The sequence below is a fragment of the Accipiter gentilis genome, chromosome 26, assembly GCF_929443795.1.
Source record: "Accipiter gentilis chromosome 26, bAccGen1.1, whole genome shotgun sequence".
Classification (NCBI taxonomy): Eukaryota; Metazoa; Chordata; class Aves; order Accipitriformes; family Accipitridae; genus Astur; species Astur gentilis.
The window spans coordinates 394,504-412,371 of record NC_064905.1 but is presented as its reverse complement, the minus strand read 5'-3'; the positions used below and the strand labels follow the sequence as shown (position 1 = coordinate 412,371).

Here is a 17,868-nt window from a genome sequence, read left to right as displayed (position 1 = left end):
GGAGGCTGTTGGCACAGAGGGCTGGCAGTGGGCAAGGGTGGGGGGTTGCAGGCTGCCGATCCTGGCTGCCTCCCTGCCTCTGCCTCCCGCTGCTTCCTGCTGCCTGTCTCCCTGCCTCTGCCTCCCTGCCTTCTGCTGCCTGTTCCCCTCTGCCTGCCTCTGCCTCCCTTGGCTCTGCCTCCCACAGCCTCTGCAGCCATCTCCTGCCCACCTCCTGCAGCCATCCACAGCCTCCCTGCTGGCACCCCATTGCCAGCCGTGCACCATCCCAGGCTGGGGTGGCCCCCACCGGAGGGGGGGTGATCCCCCAGGAAGGTTTGGGTGCCCCGGGGCCTCTCCGGCTCTCCTCATCCATGAGTCCTGCTGCCTGGGGGGGTCTCCCCATGGTCTCCACCTTGGCCAAGGGCACCCCCCACGCACAGTGGCACCTGCCTTGGGCACACACTGGTATTGCGGAGCAAACTGCCTAGCAGGCACAGGGAGTGTGGCTGGGGGGGCACGGGGAGCATGGCTGGGGATGCAAAGGCTGAGGAAGAGGCGGGTGCCAGGATCTAGCCCCATGGGCAGCATTGTTCCCCCAGGAGGATGGCCCTAGGGAGCACTGTAACAGTACTGTGGGGACAGGAGGATGGAGTGCAGGGTAGGGCTGGGGCACAGGGCAGCCCACCAAGGCCACCGCCAAGTCCCCAGGCCTCCACATGGGTGAGGGGGACTGGGGTGAGGGGGACTGGGGTGGAGGAACCCATGGCAGCCCTGAAGCTGGGGGAGGGCAGGCATGGCAGAGCCAAGGGACAGCTGGCCAGATAGGCCCCCCCCCACTATCTGACCCCCACCCACTGCCTGCCCTCCTGCTGTGTGACCCCCTGCCATACCATGCGATCCCCTCCCACACCATGTCAGCCCCCCACCATGTGCTCCCCCCATGCCATGTGACACCCCCCATGCATGCAACCCCACAAGCTGTGTGATCCCCACACACATACCATGTGCACCCCTGGAATCACACCCCAGCAAAGCAGGATCCCCACATTGACCTCAGACCCAACTGCTTCCCGGGTCCCCCCCCCCCCCATCCTCTCCCCACCCCACCCCTCTTCTGGAGGAGCTGGGGGTCTCCAAGGAACCAGGGGTGGCCTAAGCTGAACCTAGTACTGCATGGCCAGGGGATGCCTTGACACCCGAGGTGCCCTGGCATACCTTTGACCCCACCATGCCACAGGCTGCTGCCTTCAACCCTCCTGCCTGCACTAAAGGGGGGCAGGATGAGGCAGGCCCCATTGGGCAGCTGCTGGTGCTGGAGTGAAGCTGGTTGTGGGTCTGGAAGGAGGCCTGGGAGTCAGCTATGGGGCAAGGGATGGGCACGGGTGAGGTTTGGTTGTACTTTGAGATAGTGGGGTTGATGAGGATGGGTGCCCCCCCCAGCCCATACTCTGCGAGGCAGGTACCAGCATCCCAGGGACCAGTGTGTGCCCACCCACACTCCGCCGAAACGTGACTTCTGCTGCGGTGGTGCCTGGACCTGTGCCCACTCCTGGGGCTGAATCCTGCCCCGGGGCCAGTGGGTTCCAGCACAAACCCGCCCGTGCTGGCTGGGTGTTTGTGTTGCCTGCCACCGTGTTTGCACTGCACACAACCCGGCTGTTTGTTTGCATGGAGCCAAGGGAGCTGGGCCCAGTGACGGCGGTGGTGGGCATGCCACAGGCAGAGCAAGCATGGGGCGCTGCTCTCCTCTGGCAGCACTGTGCTGGTTGTGCCATCTCCCCAAGCCCGGCAGGGTGATGCGGCTGTGCCCACATCCTTCCTCCCTCCGCACGCTGCAACATCCGCTCACCTGCTGCAGCTCATGCAGGCACCCTCCACACACCAGGACAGCAGCAGCCCTGATGCACTCCTGGCCCTTGCCATGACTCCCACCACTGGCAGCATCCTCTTGCCCCACTCTGGATTTCCTCAGCGGTGACACATCCTTCCCCAGAGCATGTCCCCACATCGCTTTTCTCAGGAAGACCTGCCACGGGCCGTGCCACCCCTTCTGCAGTGGGCACAGGCACACTGGCGCAGGCACCAACACTGCCACCGGCTGCCCGGGGTCGGCCTTGCCACCCCCTCACCAAAGCATTGTGGGATGCGGGAGGGCTTGGGGACACACTGCTCCCCTGAGAGCACCAGTGCAGCTTTGTCCACACGGGTCACTGGAAGGAGGCAGGAGAGTCCCCTGGTCTGTGGTGGGCAGCTGTGGGTAGCAGGAGCTGGCCACGCTGGGACCCACAGGGCTGGCCCTGCTGTTTTGAGATCATTGTTTTGGGCTTGGCTCCCGTGTATTGGTTTGTGGCCAGTTTAAACTGGTTCATAGCTTTTATAAGGTGTGGGATGAGTGGGAACCTGCGAGTGCCGGCAGCTCCGGAGGGGACCCCACGCCTGTGGCTGCCAGTGCTGGTGGCCATGTGAGCCCACATGCCTGGGGCAGCCAGCATGGCTCTCCAGGCAGCAGATGCCCTCTCACAGCCCAAACCGGAGGGGAGCAACCCTGAAGCTCCCTATCAGGCTTTCAGCCACAGCATTTTCCCTTCCAGCATGGCCCCAGCAGCCGAGCAAGCCAGTGCCGCCCTGCAGCAGGAGGAATGGGGGGATGCCACCTGCCCACTGCTCTTCATCCAGCTCAACCAGCTACTCAGCACCCCAGAAGGGATGGAGTGGAGAGAGACGGCCAGGTAGGTATGCCTGCAATGGCCAAGCTGCCTGGCAACACTTTGGGAAGCCCAAGCCCAGCTCTGATGGAGCCCACGGCATCTCCTAAGGCTGGTGGTTCCTCAACCTCAGCCCCAAAGCAGGGCTGCTCGCTGCCCTCTGCCCTCGCCGGTGCCTGCAGTGCTTCTGCCTTGCTTAGGGTGGCTCGTTTCATGGGAGAGAGCAGAGTGTCAGGCAGGGCGCAAGCAGTGACCCTGCACGGGCACAGCACCCTTGCTTCTGCTCCTGCCTTTGCGGCCTCGCCAAGGCTCCAGTGGCTGTGCTGGGGCTGGGATGGTGCTTTGATGCTTTTGCCCCGCAGGCAACTGGGGGATAAGTCAGGGCAGGCTTGTCTGGGGATGATGGGGCCCAACGGAGAGGAGCCGGGGCCAGCTGGGTGCTGGTGTGGGGCAGGAGCATGGTTGGGATGTCCCCACGCCCCACGTCACCCCTCCACGGCTTGGCAGGGGCACAGTGACATGGGCCACAGGGGTCTGGGGGCAGCAATAGGTCTGCTGCCAGGGTCGGAGGGTCTGGGAGGGGCAAAGCCAGCAGGCTGTGGCTGTGACGTCTCTCCCCAGCACCCAGCCCTCTTCTCCCTGGCACGGCTGCTCATCAGCAGGAGCCTGCTATGCTGGGGCATGCTTTTCCCGTGCAGCACGCCGAGCCACCCCGCAGCAGTGCGCCCACCCACGGGGACAAAGGGAAGCTCTGTCTGCTCCCGGCATTAAAATATTTGGCAGGGCCTGAGCATGGCAAACAGCTCAAGACACTTCTGTTTTGACTCTGGCATGTGCTGCCAATGGCAGGGCAACCCCCAGTGCCAGCACAGCCTGGGGATGGGTGGGTTGGGAGTAGCCCTGCCAAGAAGGACTTGGGGGTACTGGGGGGTGACAGATGGGACATGAGCTGGCAATGTGCGCTCGCAGCCCGGAAAGCCAAGCGTCTCCTGGGCTGCATCACAGGCAGGGTGGCCAGCAGGGCAACGGAGGGGATTGTTCCCCTCTGCTCTGCTCTCCTGAGACTCCCCTGGGGCACTGCCTCCAGCTCTGGGGTCCCCAGCACAAGACAGACATGGATCGGTGAGAGCAGGGCCAGAGGAGGCCACCAAAATGGTCCGAGGGCTGGAACAGCTCTGCTATGGAGAGAGGCTGAGAGAGTTGGAGTTGCTCAGTCTGGAGAAGAGAAGGTTCTGGGGAGACCTTCTTACAGCCTTTCAATACCTAAAGGGGGCTTATAAGAAAGATGGAGAGAGACTTTTTACCAGGGCCTGCCGTGACAGGACAAGGGGCAACAGTTCTAAACTGCAGGAGGGCAGGGTTAGATTGGACAAAAGGAAGAAATATTGTACAATGAGGGTGGTGAGGCACTGGGACAGGTTGCTCACAGAGGTTGTGGCTGCCCCATCCCTGGAAGGGTTCAAGGTCAGGTTGGATGGGGCTTTGAGCAACCTGGTCTAGTGGAAGATGTCCCTGCCCATGGTGAGGGGTTGGACTGGATGGTCTGTGAAGGTCCCTTCCAACCCAAACAATTCTGTGATCCCATAAGTGGTGAAATCCCCCTGATCAGGAGATCAGAGCGAGGTGTGGACAGCAGGAATGGGGATGTGACCACTGAGGCTGCCCACCTGCCCCTGCTCCATAAGCCTACTGCAGCACCCTCTGAGCTCCCAACTTCCCCCCTCCCCGCTGGCAGCCCCATGCCACACTCAGAGATGGACTCAAGCTCTAGCTCCCACTGCCTGGTATAGGACTACCCTGCTGCTGACCCTGCACATCTCCCCGGGCAGGTGGATAAAGTTTGAGGAGAAGGTGGAGGATGGCGGGGAGCGCTGGAGTGCACCCCATGTCCCAGCCCTCCCCCTGCACAGCCTCTTCCAGCTGAGGACGTGCCTGCAGAAGGGGACAATGCTCCTGGATCTGGATGCCCCCAGTTTCAAGGAAATAATCGGTACGCGGGGAATGCAAAGGTCACCTCCTGGGACAGGCTGGTCACCAGAGAGGGACCAGGCCACCAGGATGTCCCTGTATAAAAGCACTGATGCATGATAGCCAGGTACCTGGGGTGGCTGTCTGCTGCTCCAGCAAAGTGGGCTTTTCCCGGGGCAGCCTCCCACCGGGCAGGACAATAGAGGGACTCAGGGCTGTCCCCATCCCTATTGCAGACAAGGCACTTTCTGGGCAGCCTGAGGAAGCAGAGCTGCAACCTGAGCTGAGGGAGCGCCTGGCAGCCCTCCTGCTCCGCCAGCCACGGCACCAGCCCACCAAATCCCTGCTGCAGCTCCTTGCCGAGCTCAGCCTCTCTTCCTGCCGAGGTAGGCACGGTGCCTGGCCATGGGTGGCAACATGGCTGTCCCACTGGGCATCTCTCCGCTGCCACCAGCCTGGGGCAAGACCCGTGCTAGCTGCTCAGTTGCACATGTATCTTGCTGCTTTCCCCCTTTCTTTGCAGGGAAGGCCAAAATCTGGTCTGAGCCCGGAGCCCAGCTCTCCGAAACACCTCTTAAGGAGCAGGTAAGGCAGGACGGAGCTGGGCTCAGAGCAGCTGCTGCATCCCAAGTGCCAAGCTGCTGCATCCCTTTCCTTTCAGCTGAGAAATCGATTTAAGAAGAAGGTCCCACTGGGGGCCGAAGCAGCCCACATTGCTGTAGGTGAAGTTGAATTCCTGGAGAAACCCTTCACTGCCTTCATCCGCCTCAGGCAAGGGGTGGCCCTTGGCTCGCTGGCTGAAGTTGCTCTCCCCAGCAGGTAAATGGAACACGGCTGATGGCCCTGTGCCCCCCTTCATCCCTGTCTCCCGCTCCCTACTGCACAGGACAGGGTTTTGCTTGGCAAAAGCAAAGGGTGCAGCACCCAATGTCACATGCAGTCCCAGAACCCTGGCTCACTGCTTCCCCTCCTGCTTTTCCCAGCTCCTTAGGAGTATCCCATGATGGGCTGAGATTGGAGTGGAGCATCTGTTGGGGAACCTGGGGGGGACATCCCCTGGGTTATCCCCACCTGGGCTCTGCATTCACTCTCCTCCTTATGAGGGTCTGGATGACCTCCACTTACTGCCTGGGAGCATGGGGGCTTGCAGCTAGGAAGGGACACAGGTTTGCAGGAGCCTCTTGCCCTCCTGCTGCCCATGATGCTCTCCTAAGCGGTGGGGTGGCTCTTGTGGCACTGTTGGCACAGGAGGAAAGGAGCAGGGCAGGAGGTTGAGGAATGCATCATCTGAAGCCATAAGGGGAAACGGTCGGTGTGTCCCTTGAGCTGGGGACTACCTTAGGGAGTGTGCGGAGGAGGCAGGCTGGGATCAGGAGGGACATTGCCACCTCCTGGTCACTCTGCCCAGAGCACCCATCCTCCCCGAGCTGGGTGGAGCAGGACAGCCATCCACCTCATGCTCTCTCCTTGGTGGGAGATGGGTGGCGGGTCGCTGGGGAGCCCCCGTGGGTCTCGAGAGGCTCACGACAACCCCTTGCTCTGTATTTTCCTCCCCCAAACAGGAGGGGAAGGAGAGCTTGTCCCTACCCATCCCTTTGCCTGTGGTGCCATCCCCTTTGCTGACCACCCTGGGCTGTCCCGTGGGTGCAGCCACCGTCTTGAGGCTATCTCCCACCCAGGTCCATCTCTAGGATCCTAAGGTTTTCTCATTGCCTTGATGAAGATGCCTAGGTGAAAGCAATCCCAGGTGGCTACCATCACCTCCCAACCCCTCAGAAAAGGCTCTGGGAGGCCTCCAGCACTGATGCCACACATCAGGGCTGGAGCAGGTTCTGTCAAGCCACCTTCAGCCCAGCTCGTGCTGTCGAAGGAGTTTCCCTACCCCTTCTCTGCAGGTTTGGTCGGGGTGCGATGACTGGCACTGCTCCACACCCTTGGGGTACCAGGACTGTAACTGTTTTTGCCAGTTTTGGAAAGAAGTGGAGGGTTTGGTTAAATATTTGGATGGGCTGTCCCTCTGGAGACCTTCATATTTTGCAGCACCCTTTGAGGTGTGGGATTTTAGACATAGCTCTTCAACAACTCTGAGCCCTCTTTCCGATCTCCTCCCATGTCCCCGTAGTCCTATCAAACCTGCTGCCCGTGCAGCTGGCAAGTTCTCCTTCCTGATGCTAATGGTCCTGCATCCTGCCTGCAAGCAACATTCCCATGAGCATGACCCCATGATAGCCCCAGTCAGACCTTGACCCCACAGACATCCCCATCCCAGAGCTTGACCCCACAGATACCCCCAGCTGAGAACGTGACCCCACAGACATCCCCAGCCGAGGATGCCTCTTTCTCTGCCCCCAAGACCTGTAGTCCCCCTGCCCCCAGCCCAGGCTTCTGCAGACCCTGTGATCCAGCCAGAGTCCTGGTGGTCCCATGGTCTCCCGTGGGGTTTCCATGCAGTGGGCAGCAGACACATGTCTTGTCTCCTGCCTCCCACCCCCTGCTTAGGGTGGCCACCCCTTAGGGTGGCAGCAGCCCCCTCAAGCCTACCCATCTGCTGACCCCAGCATCCCCACAGCACCATGTTCTCCCCTGGGAGAAGCATCCCTCGGCGAAGAGAGGGCTGCTCAGGAGATGCGCTGTCTCACCTGCAGGTTCCTCTTCATTCTGCTGGGTCCCCGAGTCAATGTGAAAGCTTACCATGAGGTTGGCAGGGCCATGGCCACGCTGCTGGTGGATGAGGTGAGCCTGGTGTAGCACCCATGGGTGGGATGGGCCTGGGCTGAGGCCTGGGCTGAGGACACTGGGGCTCTTCTCCTCTGCAGGCTGCAGCAGAGGAGGCAAAGGATAGGGCAAGCAGGTGGCCTCCCTTGCCCAGGATAAGAAAACAAAGGTTTAGGGTGGATCTGTAGGATGTAGGTGCACCCGTTGCACCGAAGTGGGTGGGTGCCTTTCTCGGTGATGGCTGCAGGCTGGGAAGAAGGCTCCAAGTGGCTGAATGCAGGGATGTGGTGGCTAAACCATGGCATCTCCCCGCAGCTCTTCCAAAGGGTTGCCCGGCAGGCTGAGCACCGAGAGGACCTCATTGCAGGGATGGAGGTGTTCCTGGATGAGCTGACTGTGCTTCCTCCTAGGAAATGGGACCCCAGTGCCCGAATTCCTCCGCTGAGCTGTCTGCTGTCTCCACACAGGAGGTAGGCTGGAGGGAGGGCACCCACAGCCTCTGCCAGCCCCTCTGCAGGTGGAGACCTCTGTCTGTGACACTGAAATCTCCATCTCCATGGGGGATGAAGCCACCCAGGAGCCAGCCTTTGCCAGTGGGGTCCTCCCAGCCAAGCCTCTCTGCAGCTCCAGCTGATGACAACAGCTCTGCTCCCCACTGCTGTTGGTCCTGCTGTCCCACTTGGCAGGGGATGGCAAAACCACCCCACGTGTCCTTCCTGCAGGAGCTGCTAGGAACGCTGGGTTTCAGCACTCGGATGTAAAACTCATCCTCCGAGCAGGACACCTCTGGCTCTGCCTGACTCCTCCAACAAAACTGGTCCTGCTAGGGCTGGCTCCAGTGCTTGCTGGAGGAGATCATGTTTGGGTTGGAAGAGACCTTTGAAGATCACCTAGTCCAATCTCCCCATCTCTCCTCCTCCTGACCTTTCTCCTCCTCCTCATTATCAGGGGATACAGGAGATCCTCCCAGCTCTGCTTGCACCCCTGTCCCCTCTCCATTCTCCCTGTCCCCTCATAACATCCCCTAGACGCAGCTGGGTCCTGAGGGCTCCAACCTGAAGCCTGTTGGCTCAGGTTCTGGTGTGCCACAGGACCACCATGCACCTGCCGGGTCAGCAGTCCCACAGCAATGGGAACATGGCAGCAGCTGGGGACAGAGCCAGCCTGAGGCACCCGTGCTCCAGGGAGGAGCTGGAGAGGACAGGCAGGTGGGTGCCGGGAAGGACAAGGGTGGTGAGACGTGCAGCAGGATGTTGAATTCGGGGCAGGGTGCTGGCTCTCCCCAGGACATGGGGCTACCACGTCCAAACCACTTTGGGCTGGTGTCTTCTGGGGAAGGGACTGTCCCCTGCCTTGCAGCTCTCAGGGGGTGATGGCTGGCTGGCAGAGGCTACTCTGAGATCTCCATCCACTGCCCCAGGCTTTTTGGGGGGCTGCTGCGAGACATCCGGAGGAAGGCACCATGGTATGGCAGCGACTTCTCTGACGCCCTGCACCCCCAGTGCCTCTCGGCAGTGCTCTACATCTACCTGGCGACAGTCACCAACGCCATCACTTTTGGGGGCATGCTGGGGGATGCGACTGCCAACATGCAGGTCGGTGCAGCCGCGGGGTGTCCCACACCAACCCCACTCAGCCCAGCCCGTGGGTCTCCTGGATGCCCACCTCCCACCAGTGCCCGGGGAACCAGTGGTGCCCCTGGGGCATCCTGAGCATCACCCGAATCCTGCATCCTTTCCTGGCCTCTGTGGTCCCTGAGCACTGACCCTGCACCCTGCAGTGGAGGGAGGTGTGGGCAGCTGCCTGCAGCTGTGCTGCTGTGGGGGACAGGCCTGGGACCCCCATCCCTGCCACGTGGCTGGCACCTGGCACCCCTTCCCTGCATTTCAGGGGGTGCTGGAGAGCTTCCTGGGCACGGCCTTTGCCGGCTCCATCTTCTGCCTCTTTTCTGGCCAGCCCCTGACCATCCTGAGCAGCACTGGCCCCATGCTGGTCTTCGAGCGCCTCCTCTTCTCCTTCAGCCAGTAAGTACCCTGCCAGGGACGGTACCTTGGGCCACCATCCCCTGGCTGGGGCGTGGGCCCCCATCATGCCAGCCGGGTGTCATTGCTGAGGCTTTGGGTCATTCTTCCCACCAGGGACCACAGCCTGGACTACTTGGAGTTTCGCCTCTGGATTGGGCTCTGGGTGGCCTTTTTTGGCGTGGTCTTGGTGGCCACCGAGGCCAGCCACCTGGTGCAGTACTTCACCCGCTTCACCGAGGAAGGCTTCTGTGCCCTCATCAGCTTGATATTCATCTATGACTCCCTGAAGAAGATGCTGAGCCTGGCGGATGCCTTCCCCATCAACTGGCAGTACCGGCTGGACAATGTCACCTCCTACAGTTGTGTCTGCAACTTGTCCAGCCCCGGTGAGACCAAGCAGCTGTGCGGCTGGTGGGAAACAGGAGGCTGCCACACTGGGAGCCCACTGGGACCCGGCTGCCTGACTAGATGGCAGAAGGCGCTGGAGGAGGAGGAGGCTGCTCAATCCCATCCTCACCTGCCCGGCCACATCAGCACCTTCCTCCACTCCTCTCCATGCCATCTGTCCATCCATCTCTGCCTTCCGGCACTGCCCAGGCACTGGGCAGGGCAGCGCCAGGAACAAGGAGAGCCTGGGTCCAGCTCCTGTGGCTCCAGGATGGAGGATGGCAGGGGTTGGACGTGGGCACCTGGGTGGGTTTGTGCTGCCGTTTCCAGCCTGGTCTGTAAATCACAGGGTGGTTCTTGGGGCCTGAAGAGGTGTCCACACTGATCCTGCAAATGAGACCTACACTGTGTACCAAAAATATCAGTGCTGGGCATGGCCTGGGGCTGCTGATGCCTCTGAGTGGCTGGTGCTTTAGCCAAGCCCTTCACAGGGGCATCCCCCCTTGGTGCTCCCTGGGCATCTGCTGGTGCCGGGGCCTCAGTGGTCCCATGGGGCACCATCTACCACCCTGAGCCCTTGGGGAGAGCCTGGGGAGCTGCTCCGATGGCAGTGCAGTCCCAGTCATCCCTGATGGAGCATCCCCATGGTGCTGGCACCCTGACCCCCCATCCCCTTGCAGGTCACAGCTCCACAGGGAATGACACGCCGCTCCTCTCGCCCCTGGCCCCCCTGCAGGTACAGTCCCTGCTCCCAGGCAGTTGGGCGAGGGGCTGGGGTGGGCCCGAGGTGTCCATGCGTGACCCCTCCTCGCTCCCTGCCCTGTCTCCACAGCCTCCTGCCGCCCCGGCTGGGCTGAGCAGGACCCAGTGCCTGGGTCGAGGCGGGCACCTCCTGGGGACCAGCTGTCAGTATGTGCCTGACGTCACCCTTGTCTCCTTCCTGCTCTTTGGGGGCACTTTCCTCTCCTGCACTGCATTCAAGCGCTTCAGGAGCAGCCGCTACTTCCCTGCAGGGGTGAGTATCCTTTGGCTACCCTGGCTGCATGGCCACCTGTCCTGGTGATGTGGGGATGGCTCTGGGGGTGTTCCTGGGGCAGGCCCCCACCCCGGCCAGCCCAGGACAAGTCCTCTCCATCTGCAGGTGCGGAAGCTGGTAAGCGACTTCGCCATCATCCTGGCCACCGTCGCCTCCTGTGCCGTCGATGCCGCCCTGGGCCTGGAGACCCCCAAGCTCCTTGTCCCCAGTGAGCTGAAGGTGCCGGTGGGGTGGGCATGGCGCTGTCAGGGAGCGGGTCTGTGCCCCGCACAGTGGCCATCCTGCCGTGCTGCTGCTGTCCTTCCCACCGCTGGGTACAGGCCTACAGGGATGCAGGCTGCACCCCAGCAAACAAGAAGGGGTTGAACCACAGCCGATCCCACACTCTGTAAATAACCTGGCTCGGCCCTGGACTAACCACGTCATGGTACAGCTCACACCGGAGCGAGAGCCACAGGCTCAAGTCTGGGCTTGGGCTCCCCGCCCTGGGTGTGGAGCGGGGCTGGCAGCACCTCAGAGCAGCCCGTGCTCGCTGCCATCTCCTTGGTGTTGCCATCATCAACGCCCAGTGCCACCTCTTCCACCCGCTCCTGGGGGCATGTGCCCGGCTCCTGGCTTGCGCTGCCCAGGAGCAACCCCCTGCTCTGCCACAGCCAGGGTGTCCTCATGGGTGCTGGTGGGTCATACTTCCCAGAAGCATCCCCAGGACGAGAGAGGATGCTCTTCCTTTCCCCAGGTGGAGCATCCCTGCGTGCCCAGAGGGCTCCAGCCTGGGCACCCAGGCCTGGTCCTGTCACCTGGCTGTGGCGCAGACCCCACAGGCAGGTGGCAGCTGTCATGACCCTTCTGCTCTCTGCAGCCCACGAACCCAGTGCGGGGCTGGATCGTCTTCCCCTTTGGAGCCAATCCGTGGTGGGTCTGCCTGGTGTCCGTGGTGCCCGCTGTCCTTGTCACCATCCTCATTTTCATGGACCAACAGATCACAGCTGTCATCCTTAACCGCAGGGAGTACAAGCTGCAGGTGAGTGGGGCACAGGGGATAGGCATGACCCAGCCTACCAGGAGGACCCAGGTCCTGGCCGGACCCCATGGGCCGGGGGGGGGGGCGGGCAGCCAGGGGAAAGTGGCACCCCGAACTGGCTGGCAAGATGCGACGACCCCACTGCTGCCCCTCTGATGCTTCCGGGGGAGATGGCTTGCCCCCAGGCCCGCTGCCTCTCCCACTGCAGAAAGGAGCAGGCTTTCACCTGGACCTCCTCTGCGTCTCCCTCCTGATGGTCGTCACCTCCGCCACCGGCCTCCCCTGGTATGTCTCAGCCACTGTCATCTCCCTTGCACACATGGAGAGCCTGAGGAAGGAGAGTGCAACCTCGGCCCCCGGCGAGCACCCCGAGTTCCTGGGCATCAGGTACGCAACGAGCCTGGGGCCTGCTCTGGGGGAGCCCCCGCTGCAGAGCCAGGAGGCAGCAGGGCCATGCCCATGCTGGCTGGCAGATCCGGCTTTGCGGCTGCTTGTGTCTCCCCGGGCATGCCACCAGTCCCCGTGGCCATCAAAGCTGAAAAAAGCAGAGACCCCAGGGTCCAGGAGGGCAGGCAGGGGCTGCGGGCTCCCAAAGGACCCTATGGCACCCACAACACTTGTGCTGCTGCCCACAGGGAGCAGAGGCTGACTGGCCTGGCCGTCTTCATCCTGACGGGAGTCTCTGTGTTCATGGCACCCGTTCTCAAGGTAGGGAGCCTGGCTGCTGGGTTTGGCCTCTTTTCCAAGGCGGGGGTGCGGCCATATCCCGTAAGGCTGGAGGGTTCCTAACCCCGCTGTCCCTTATCCCATCAATCCATCACAGGAAGCCTGGCCGGCAGGTAGGGATCTGCGCTGTGTGGGAAGGGGCTGGGCAAAGTGTTTGGCTCGAGTGCCGCAGGAGGGCTGGCACACCAGCACACTGCTGCCTTGTGTCAGCTGGCCACCTTCCCTGTGGGCATCGGGGTCCCCTGCAGTCTCCAAACACACCCCACCACTACCCTCCACACCACCACGTGGGGAGCGGAGGCTGGCTGATGTTGGCTCTCGCCTGCCGCTGCTGCCACATTAGGCAGAGCCCCACCAGGGTACCCTGGCCACATCTGGATTACATGGGGGCAGGCAGGAGGTCCTTTTTCCTCCACCTCTGCCCTCACCTCTGAGGATGGCCTTGTAAAGCCTTTGATACTGCCCCCCACAACATTCTTGGCTTCAAATTGGAAAGATATGGGATCGATGGATGGACTGTTATATGGATAAGGAATTGGCTGGATGGCCACATCCAAAAAGTTACAGTCAGTGCCTCAATGTCCAAGTGGAAACCAGTAACGAGTGGCGTCCCTCCAGGGTCCCTGCTGGGATCAATACTACGTAATATCTTCATCAGTGACATAGACAGTGGGATTGAGTGCACATCTACAGTGGATACCAAGCTGAGTGGTGTGGTTGACACGCCCAAGGGAAGGGATGTCATCCAGAGGGACCTTGGAGGACATGGACCCATGTGAACATCACGAGGTTCAACAAGGCCAGGTGCAAGGTCCTGCAGCTGGGTGGGGTCAACCCCCAGTATCAATACAGGCTGGGGTATGAAGGGACTGAGAACAGCCCTGCTGAGAAGGACTTGGGGATACTGGGGGGTGACAGATGGGACATGAGCTGGCAATGTGCGCTCGCAGCCCGGAAAGCCAAGCGTCTCCTGGGCTGCATCACAGGCAGGGTGGCCAGCAGGGCAACGGAGGGGATTGTTCCCCTCTGCTCTGCTCTCCTGAGACTCCCCTGGGGCACTGCCTCCAGCTCTGGGGTCCCCAGCACAAGACAGACATGGATCGGTGAGAGCAGGGCCAGAGGAGGCCACCAAAATGGTCCGAGGGCTGGAACAGCTCTGCTATGGAGAGAGGCTGAGAGAGTTGGAGTTGCTCAGTCTGGAGAAGAGAAGGTTCTGGGGAGACCTTCTTACAGCCTTTCAATACCTAAAGGGGGCTTATAAGAAAGATGGAGAGAGACTTTTTACCAGGGCCTGCCGTGACAGGACAAGGGGCAACAGTTCTAAACTGCAGGAGGGCAGGGTTAGATTGGACAAAAGGAAGAAATATTGTACAATGAGGGTGGTGAGGCACTGGGACAGGTTGCTCACAGAGGTTGTGGCTGCCCCATCCCTGGAAGGGTTCAAGGTCAGGTTGGATGGGGCTTTGAGCAACCTGGTCTAGTGGAAGATGTCCCTGCCCATGGTGAGGGGTTGGACTGGATGGTCTGTGAAGGTCCCTTCCAACCCAAACCATTCTGTGATTTTGTGGTGGAGAAACCAGAGACCAAGCCTGCCTGGTCCTCCCTCTCCCTTTGCAGCAGGTGGCGAGATGCAGGTCAGTGAGTGGTGTCTGTGGGATTTGGGAGCCTCGCCCAGAGCAAATCTTCTTGCCTCCCCGGCCCCAGGATGAGTCTGGCTTGGTCCTTCATGCAAGGATGCATCTCCCCTTATAACCCCCCCTGCCACACCTGCGGCAGCCCCAGGACTAGCAGTTACCTCCTGCCTCAGGCATGTGGGTTGATGCTTCCTCTCAAACGGCCCTTGTGTAATGCCAGGGAAGCCAACCCAGCCCTGGCCAGTCCCTGTGTCCTTGGTGGAATCCAGGGGGAGCAGCAAATGACCCCTTTCTCCCTCCTTGCCTGCCTAGGCTTCGGAGAAAACCAAACCATGCTGAGCAACACAGAGATTAGGAGCTAGATCACAGTTGCAGAGGAGGTAAAAAGGAAAGCGATGTGCCAGGGAGGCAGGAACCCCCCTGCATTTATAGCCATAAGCTGTATCTCCAAGTGTCTTGGTGTTGTGTTCTCCATCTCCAGCCTGGATTGCTCCTACCATGGGCTGGAAAACAGGCAAGGATCTTGGTGCATGTTTCCCCTCTCTGAAGACTGCAATGTCCCTGCAGGAGCAGCATAGCCAGGAGCACGTCTGGGCTTTAAAGCCCTTGAAGCCAAAAGATAAGCAAAAAGCCATGAAATTAAACTGGGATGTTGGAAATGAAGGAAGCAAATGCTGCAGCCACATGTGCAGGCTTTTACACAGGAGAGGATGTTCAGCAAGTGCAGTCCCCTCGGGGAATTGCACCCTGCTGACCCCTTGCCCCGTTGTTTTGCAGCACATCCCGATGCCGGTGCTGTATGGGGTCTTTCTGCACATGGGGGTGGCGGCACTGAACAGCATCCAGGTGAGGGGGGCTACGCTGGGGGTGCTGGTGGGGTCTGTTTTGGCAATGAGGGGGCTTGCTCAATACCAGCTCTCACTGCGCAGCAGAGCCTGGATTTTATCTCTGCATGATGTGCAGCCTGGTACGTGGGTTGGTTCCCCGCCAGGCCCAGGGCAAGGAGGGACACAGGGACCTTCCTGGGGCAGCAAAAAGGGAAAGGGAGGTGCCTGGGATGCTGAGGAGCACAAGTGACTTCTGCACTGATGGATCAGGTGGCTTGGGAGAAGTGGAGGGGACCAGTAGATAACCCAGACTTGCTCTCAAAGCCGCAGGGATGTCCCCATCTGGGAGCTCCAGGCAGAGCTGGGACCTGCTGGTCCTTTGGTCCTGGCATTGCTGCTGATGTGCCAGCTCTGTTCCTCTCCTGAGAAACCCACAGAGGGGTAAAAAATCCCCACTCCAGAAATACCTACCCCTTTTTTTCCTCTAAACAGTACATTTTCCTTGCAATTACCCTGCTCTGGATGACAGGCTGGGAAACCCCTTCCACCCCTCCCTCCGCTTGGGGAATCTGGGGTTGTGCTGTGGCAAAGGCAGCAGCAGTTTCCTGCATGCAGGGAGAGGGATCAAGGGGTTGTTATTGCTCAATTAACCCTTTAAGACAAGCCTGAGCCCTTTCTAGATGTCTGCCTGGAAAGCACTCCCCTGGCATGGCTTGATGCTGGTACCAAGACCCCTAGTCTTGCAGACAAATTCACCCACCCAGGCATCATGCTGGCAGTCACGGCAGACAGCAGGAAGACTGAACTGCAAAAACAATGGCGAAAACCCATCCTGCCAGCCCCGGTCCCAAGAGGGAGGTGGGTGAGAGCTGCCTGAAAGCTGGAGGTGTGTGACCCACATGCCATCCTCTTGCTACAGCTCACAGACCGTGTGCGGCTGCTCCTGATGCCAGCCAAGCACCAGCCAGACCTCGCCTACCTCCGCCACGTGCCTCTGCGCAGAGTGCACCTCTTCACCATCATCCAGCTGCTGTGCCTGGCCCTGCTCTGGGTCCTGAAGTCCACCATGGCCGCTATTATTTTCCCAGTAATGGTATGATGCCCCTTTTCATTGAGTGGCACTGCTTCGGTGCCAGGCTGGGTGCTGCCCACACATGCCCTGAGCGTCGTTGGAGCCCTGGTGCTTGCCTTGGGCAAGGGTGCAGGTGCTGCCCTGGCGGGCAGCGTAGGTGGCTGCTCAGACGCCCGAGAGCTGGTGGGGTCCCTGCAGGGCCACAACACGCCTTGGCCGCCAGCCTTCACCTCCTGGGTTGGGGCCGCCACAGCTTTGCAGGCATTGTGCAAACATATCCCCTGGGCCCAAGCCAGGAGAGGTGACATGCCACCTCCCTGACATTTAGTGGGGGGACGGAGGGAGTGCGAGAGGCACCACGCTGCCTGTTGCCTGGCCCCCAGCCCCAAGCGCTGCGCGATGCTGATCCATGCTTCGCCCTGGCCCCAGCTGCTGGCGCTGGTGGGGATCCGGAAGGGACTGGAGCGTGTCTTCTCCCTGCGCGACCTGAGCTGGCTGGACAGCCTCCTGCCCGAAACGGCCAGGAAGGAGGCAGAGGGGAAACAGACCGGGAAGCGGAAGGAGGAGGAAAGCAACGGTGAGGAGGTGGGTGACGTCCTGGGCGCTACGCTCGTCCACAGCCGTCGCTGGGGATGCTTTGGTGTGGGGGCTGAGCCGGGCCAGGGCTAAGGACCGAGATGCCCAGCGGGGCTGCAGCCGGCGGCGCGGTGGGAGCACGGGCCGGGCGCGCTGCCAGCCTCGTCCACCTCTCGCTTCTCCCTCTAGTCTGAGCTGATGCATCGCCAGGGACCAGAGATCAACATCTCCGTGAACTAGGATGGCAGCCGGGACAGGGCGAGGCGAGGAGGCCGCGGCTGGGGCCCGCCCGCCGGCTCCCGCCCGCCGGCTCCCGCCCGCCGGCTCCCGCCCGCCGGCTCCCGCCCGCCGGCTCCCGCCCGCCGGCTCCCGCCCGCCGGCTCCCGCCCGGCTCGGCAGACGCAGGGCGCCGTCGAACCTCGGCCAGGTCTAGGTCCGAAGAGACCTTCGCAGACCAGTCGGGCCGGCGTCCCGCCGCGGCCGGGGGCGTCTCCCGCGAGGCCGGGTGGCTCAGGGCCCCGTCCGGCCCGGCCTGGAGCTCCCTCCCCCCGCCAGGGACGAGGCACCCGCGGCGGCCCGTCCCGGGGTCCCCCCCGCACCCCACAACGCTTTTTCGGGGGCCGGCCCCACCCAGCCCGCCGGCGGGCTCCCCCCCTCCGGCACCCCTCGCCCTCTGACGGCGGCCCGCGCCCGCCGCGGCCGGGGACAACGAGCGGCACCGCCTCCCCCCGCCCGCCGCCGGCTCCGCCCCTCCCGCGGGCAGCCGCGGGCCCGGCCGGCGGCGCTGACAGAGGCCACGTGGCCGCGCCGGTGTCGTCACGGCGGGCGGGGAGGCAAGGGCGGCGGAGTGACGGCGCGCTCAGCCTACGGCGGGCCGCGCTCGGGACGGGAGGGCGGGAAGGGAGGGGGGCGGGCCGTTCGCCGCGACGGGCAGAGCGCGGCTCCAATCGCCGCTCAGGACGAGCGGGCGTGTGACGTTCTCTCGCGCTGACGGAGACCTTCAGAGGGGTTCGAAGGGGAGGGGCGGGCCCGGGGCACGGCAGGAGCCAATCGGACGGCGCCAGACGCCGTGCGCCGCGAGCGATGCGCCCGCCGGCCAACCGGAGTCCGCGGTTCCCAGATTCGCTTTGACCGACAGCGCGCTCGCCCCGTCGGCGACCGCAGCTCTGGCACGGCGCGTGACTGATGTTCCAGG

General features: G+C 62.1%; 1 protein-coding gene across 1 annotated transcript; it reads left to right on the top strand.

Annotated features, from left to right (window-relative positions):
• Positions 1-2,472: 2,472 nt before the first annotated feature.
• SLC4A9 (solute carrier family 4 member 9) lies at positions 2,473-16,766 on the top strand. Its single transcript, XM_049829644.1, has 21 exons — positions 2,473-2,711; positions 4,517-4,677; positions 4,892-5,041; positions 5,179-5,240; positions 5,317-5,474; positions 7,301-7,388; positions 7,686-7,840; positions 8,462-8,578; positions 8,791-8,965; positions 9,261-9,394; positions 9,509-9,796; positions 10,152-10,188; positions 10,243-10,256; positions 10,598-10,796; positions 10,923-11,036; positions 11,677-11,838; positions 12,047-12,225; positions 12,474-12,546; positions 14,976-15,044; positions 15,945-16,118; positions 16,527-16,766. Exons 1-21 carry the CDS (start codon positions 2,473-2,475, stop codon positions 16,764-16,766), a joined length of 2,988 nt encoding a protein of 995 aa, XP_049685601.1.
• Positions 16,767-17,868: the final 1,102 nt, after the last annotated feature.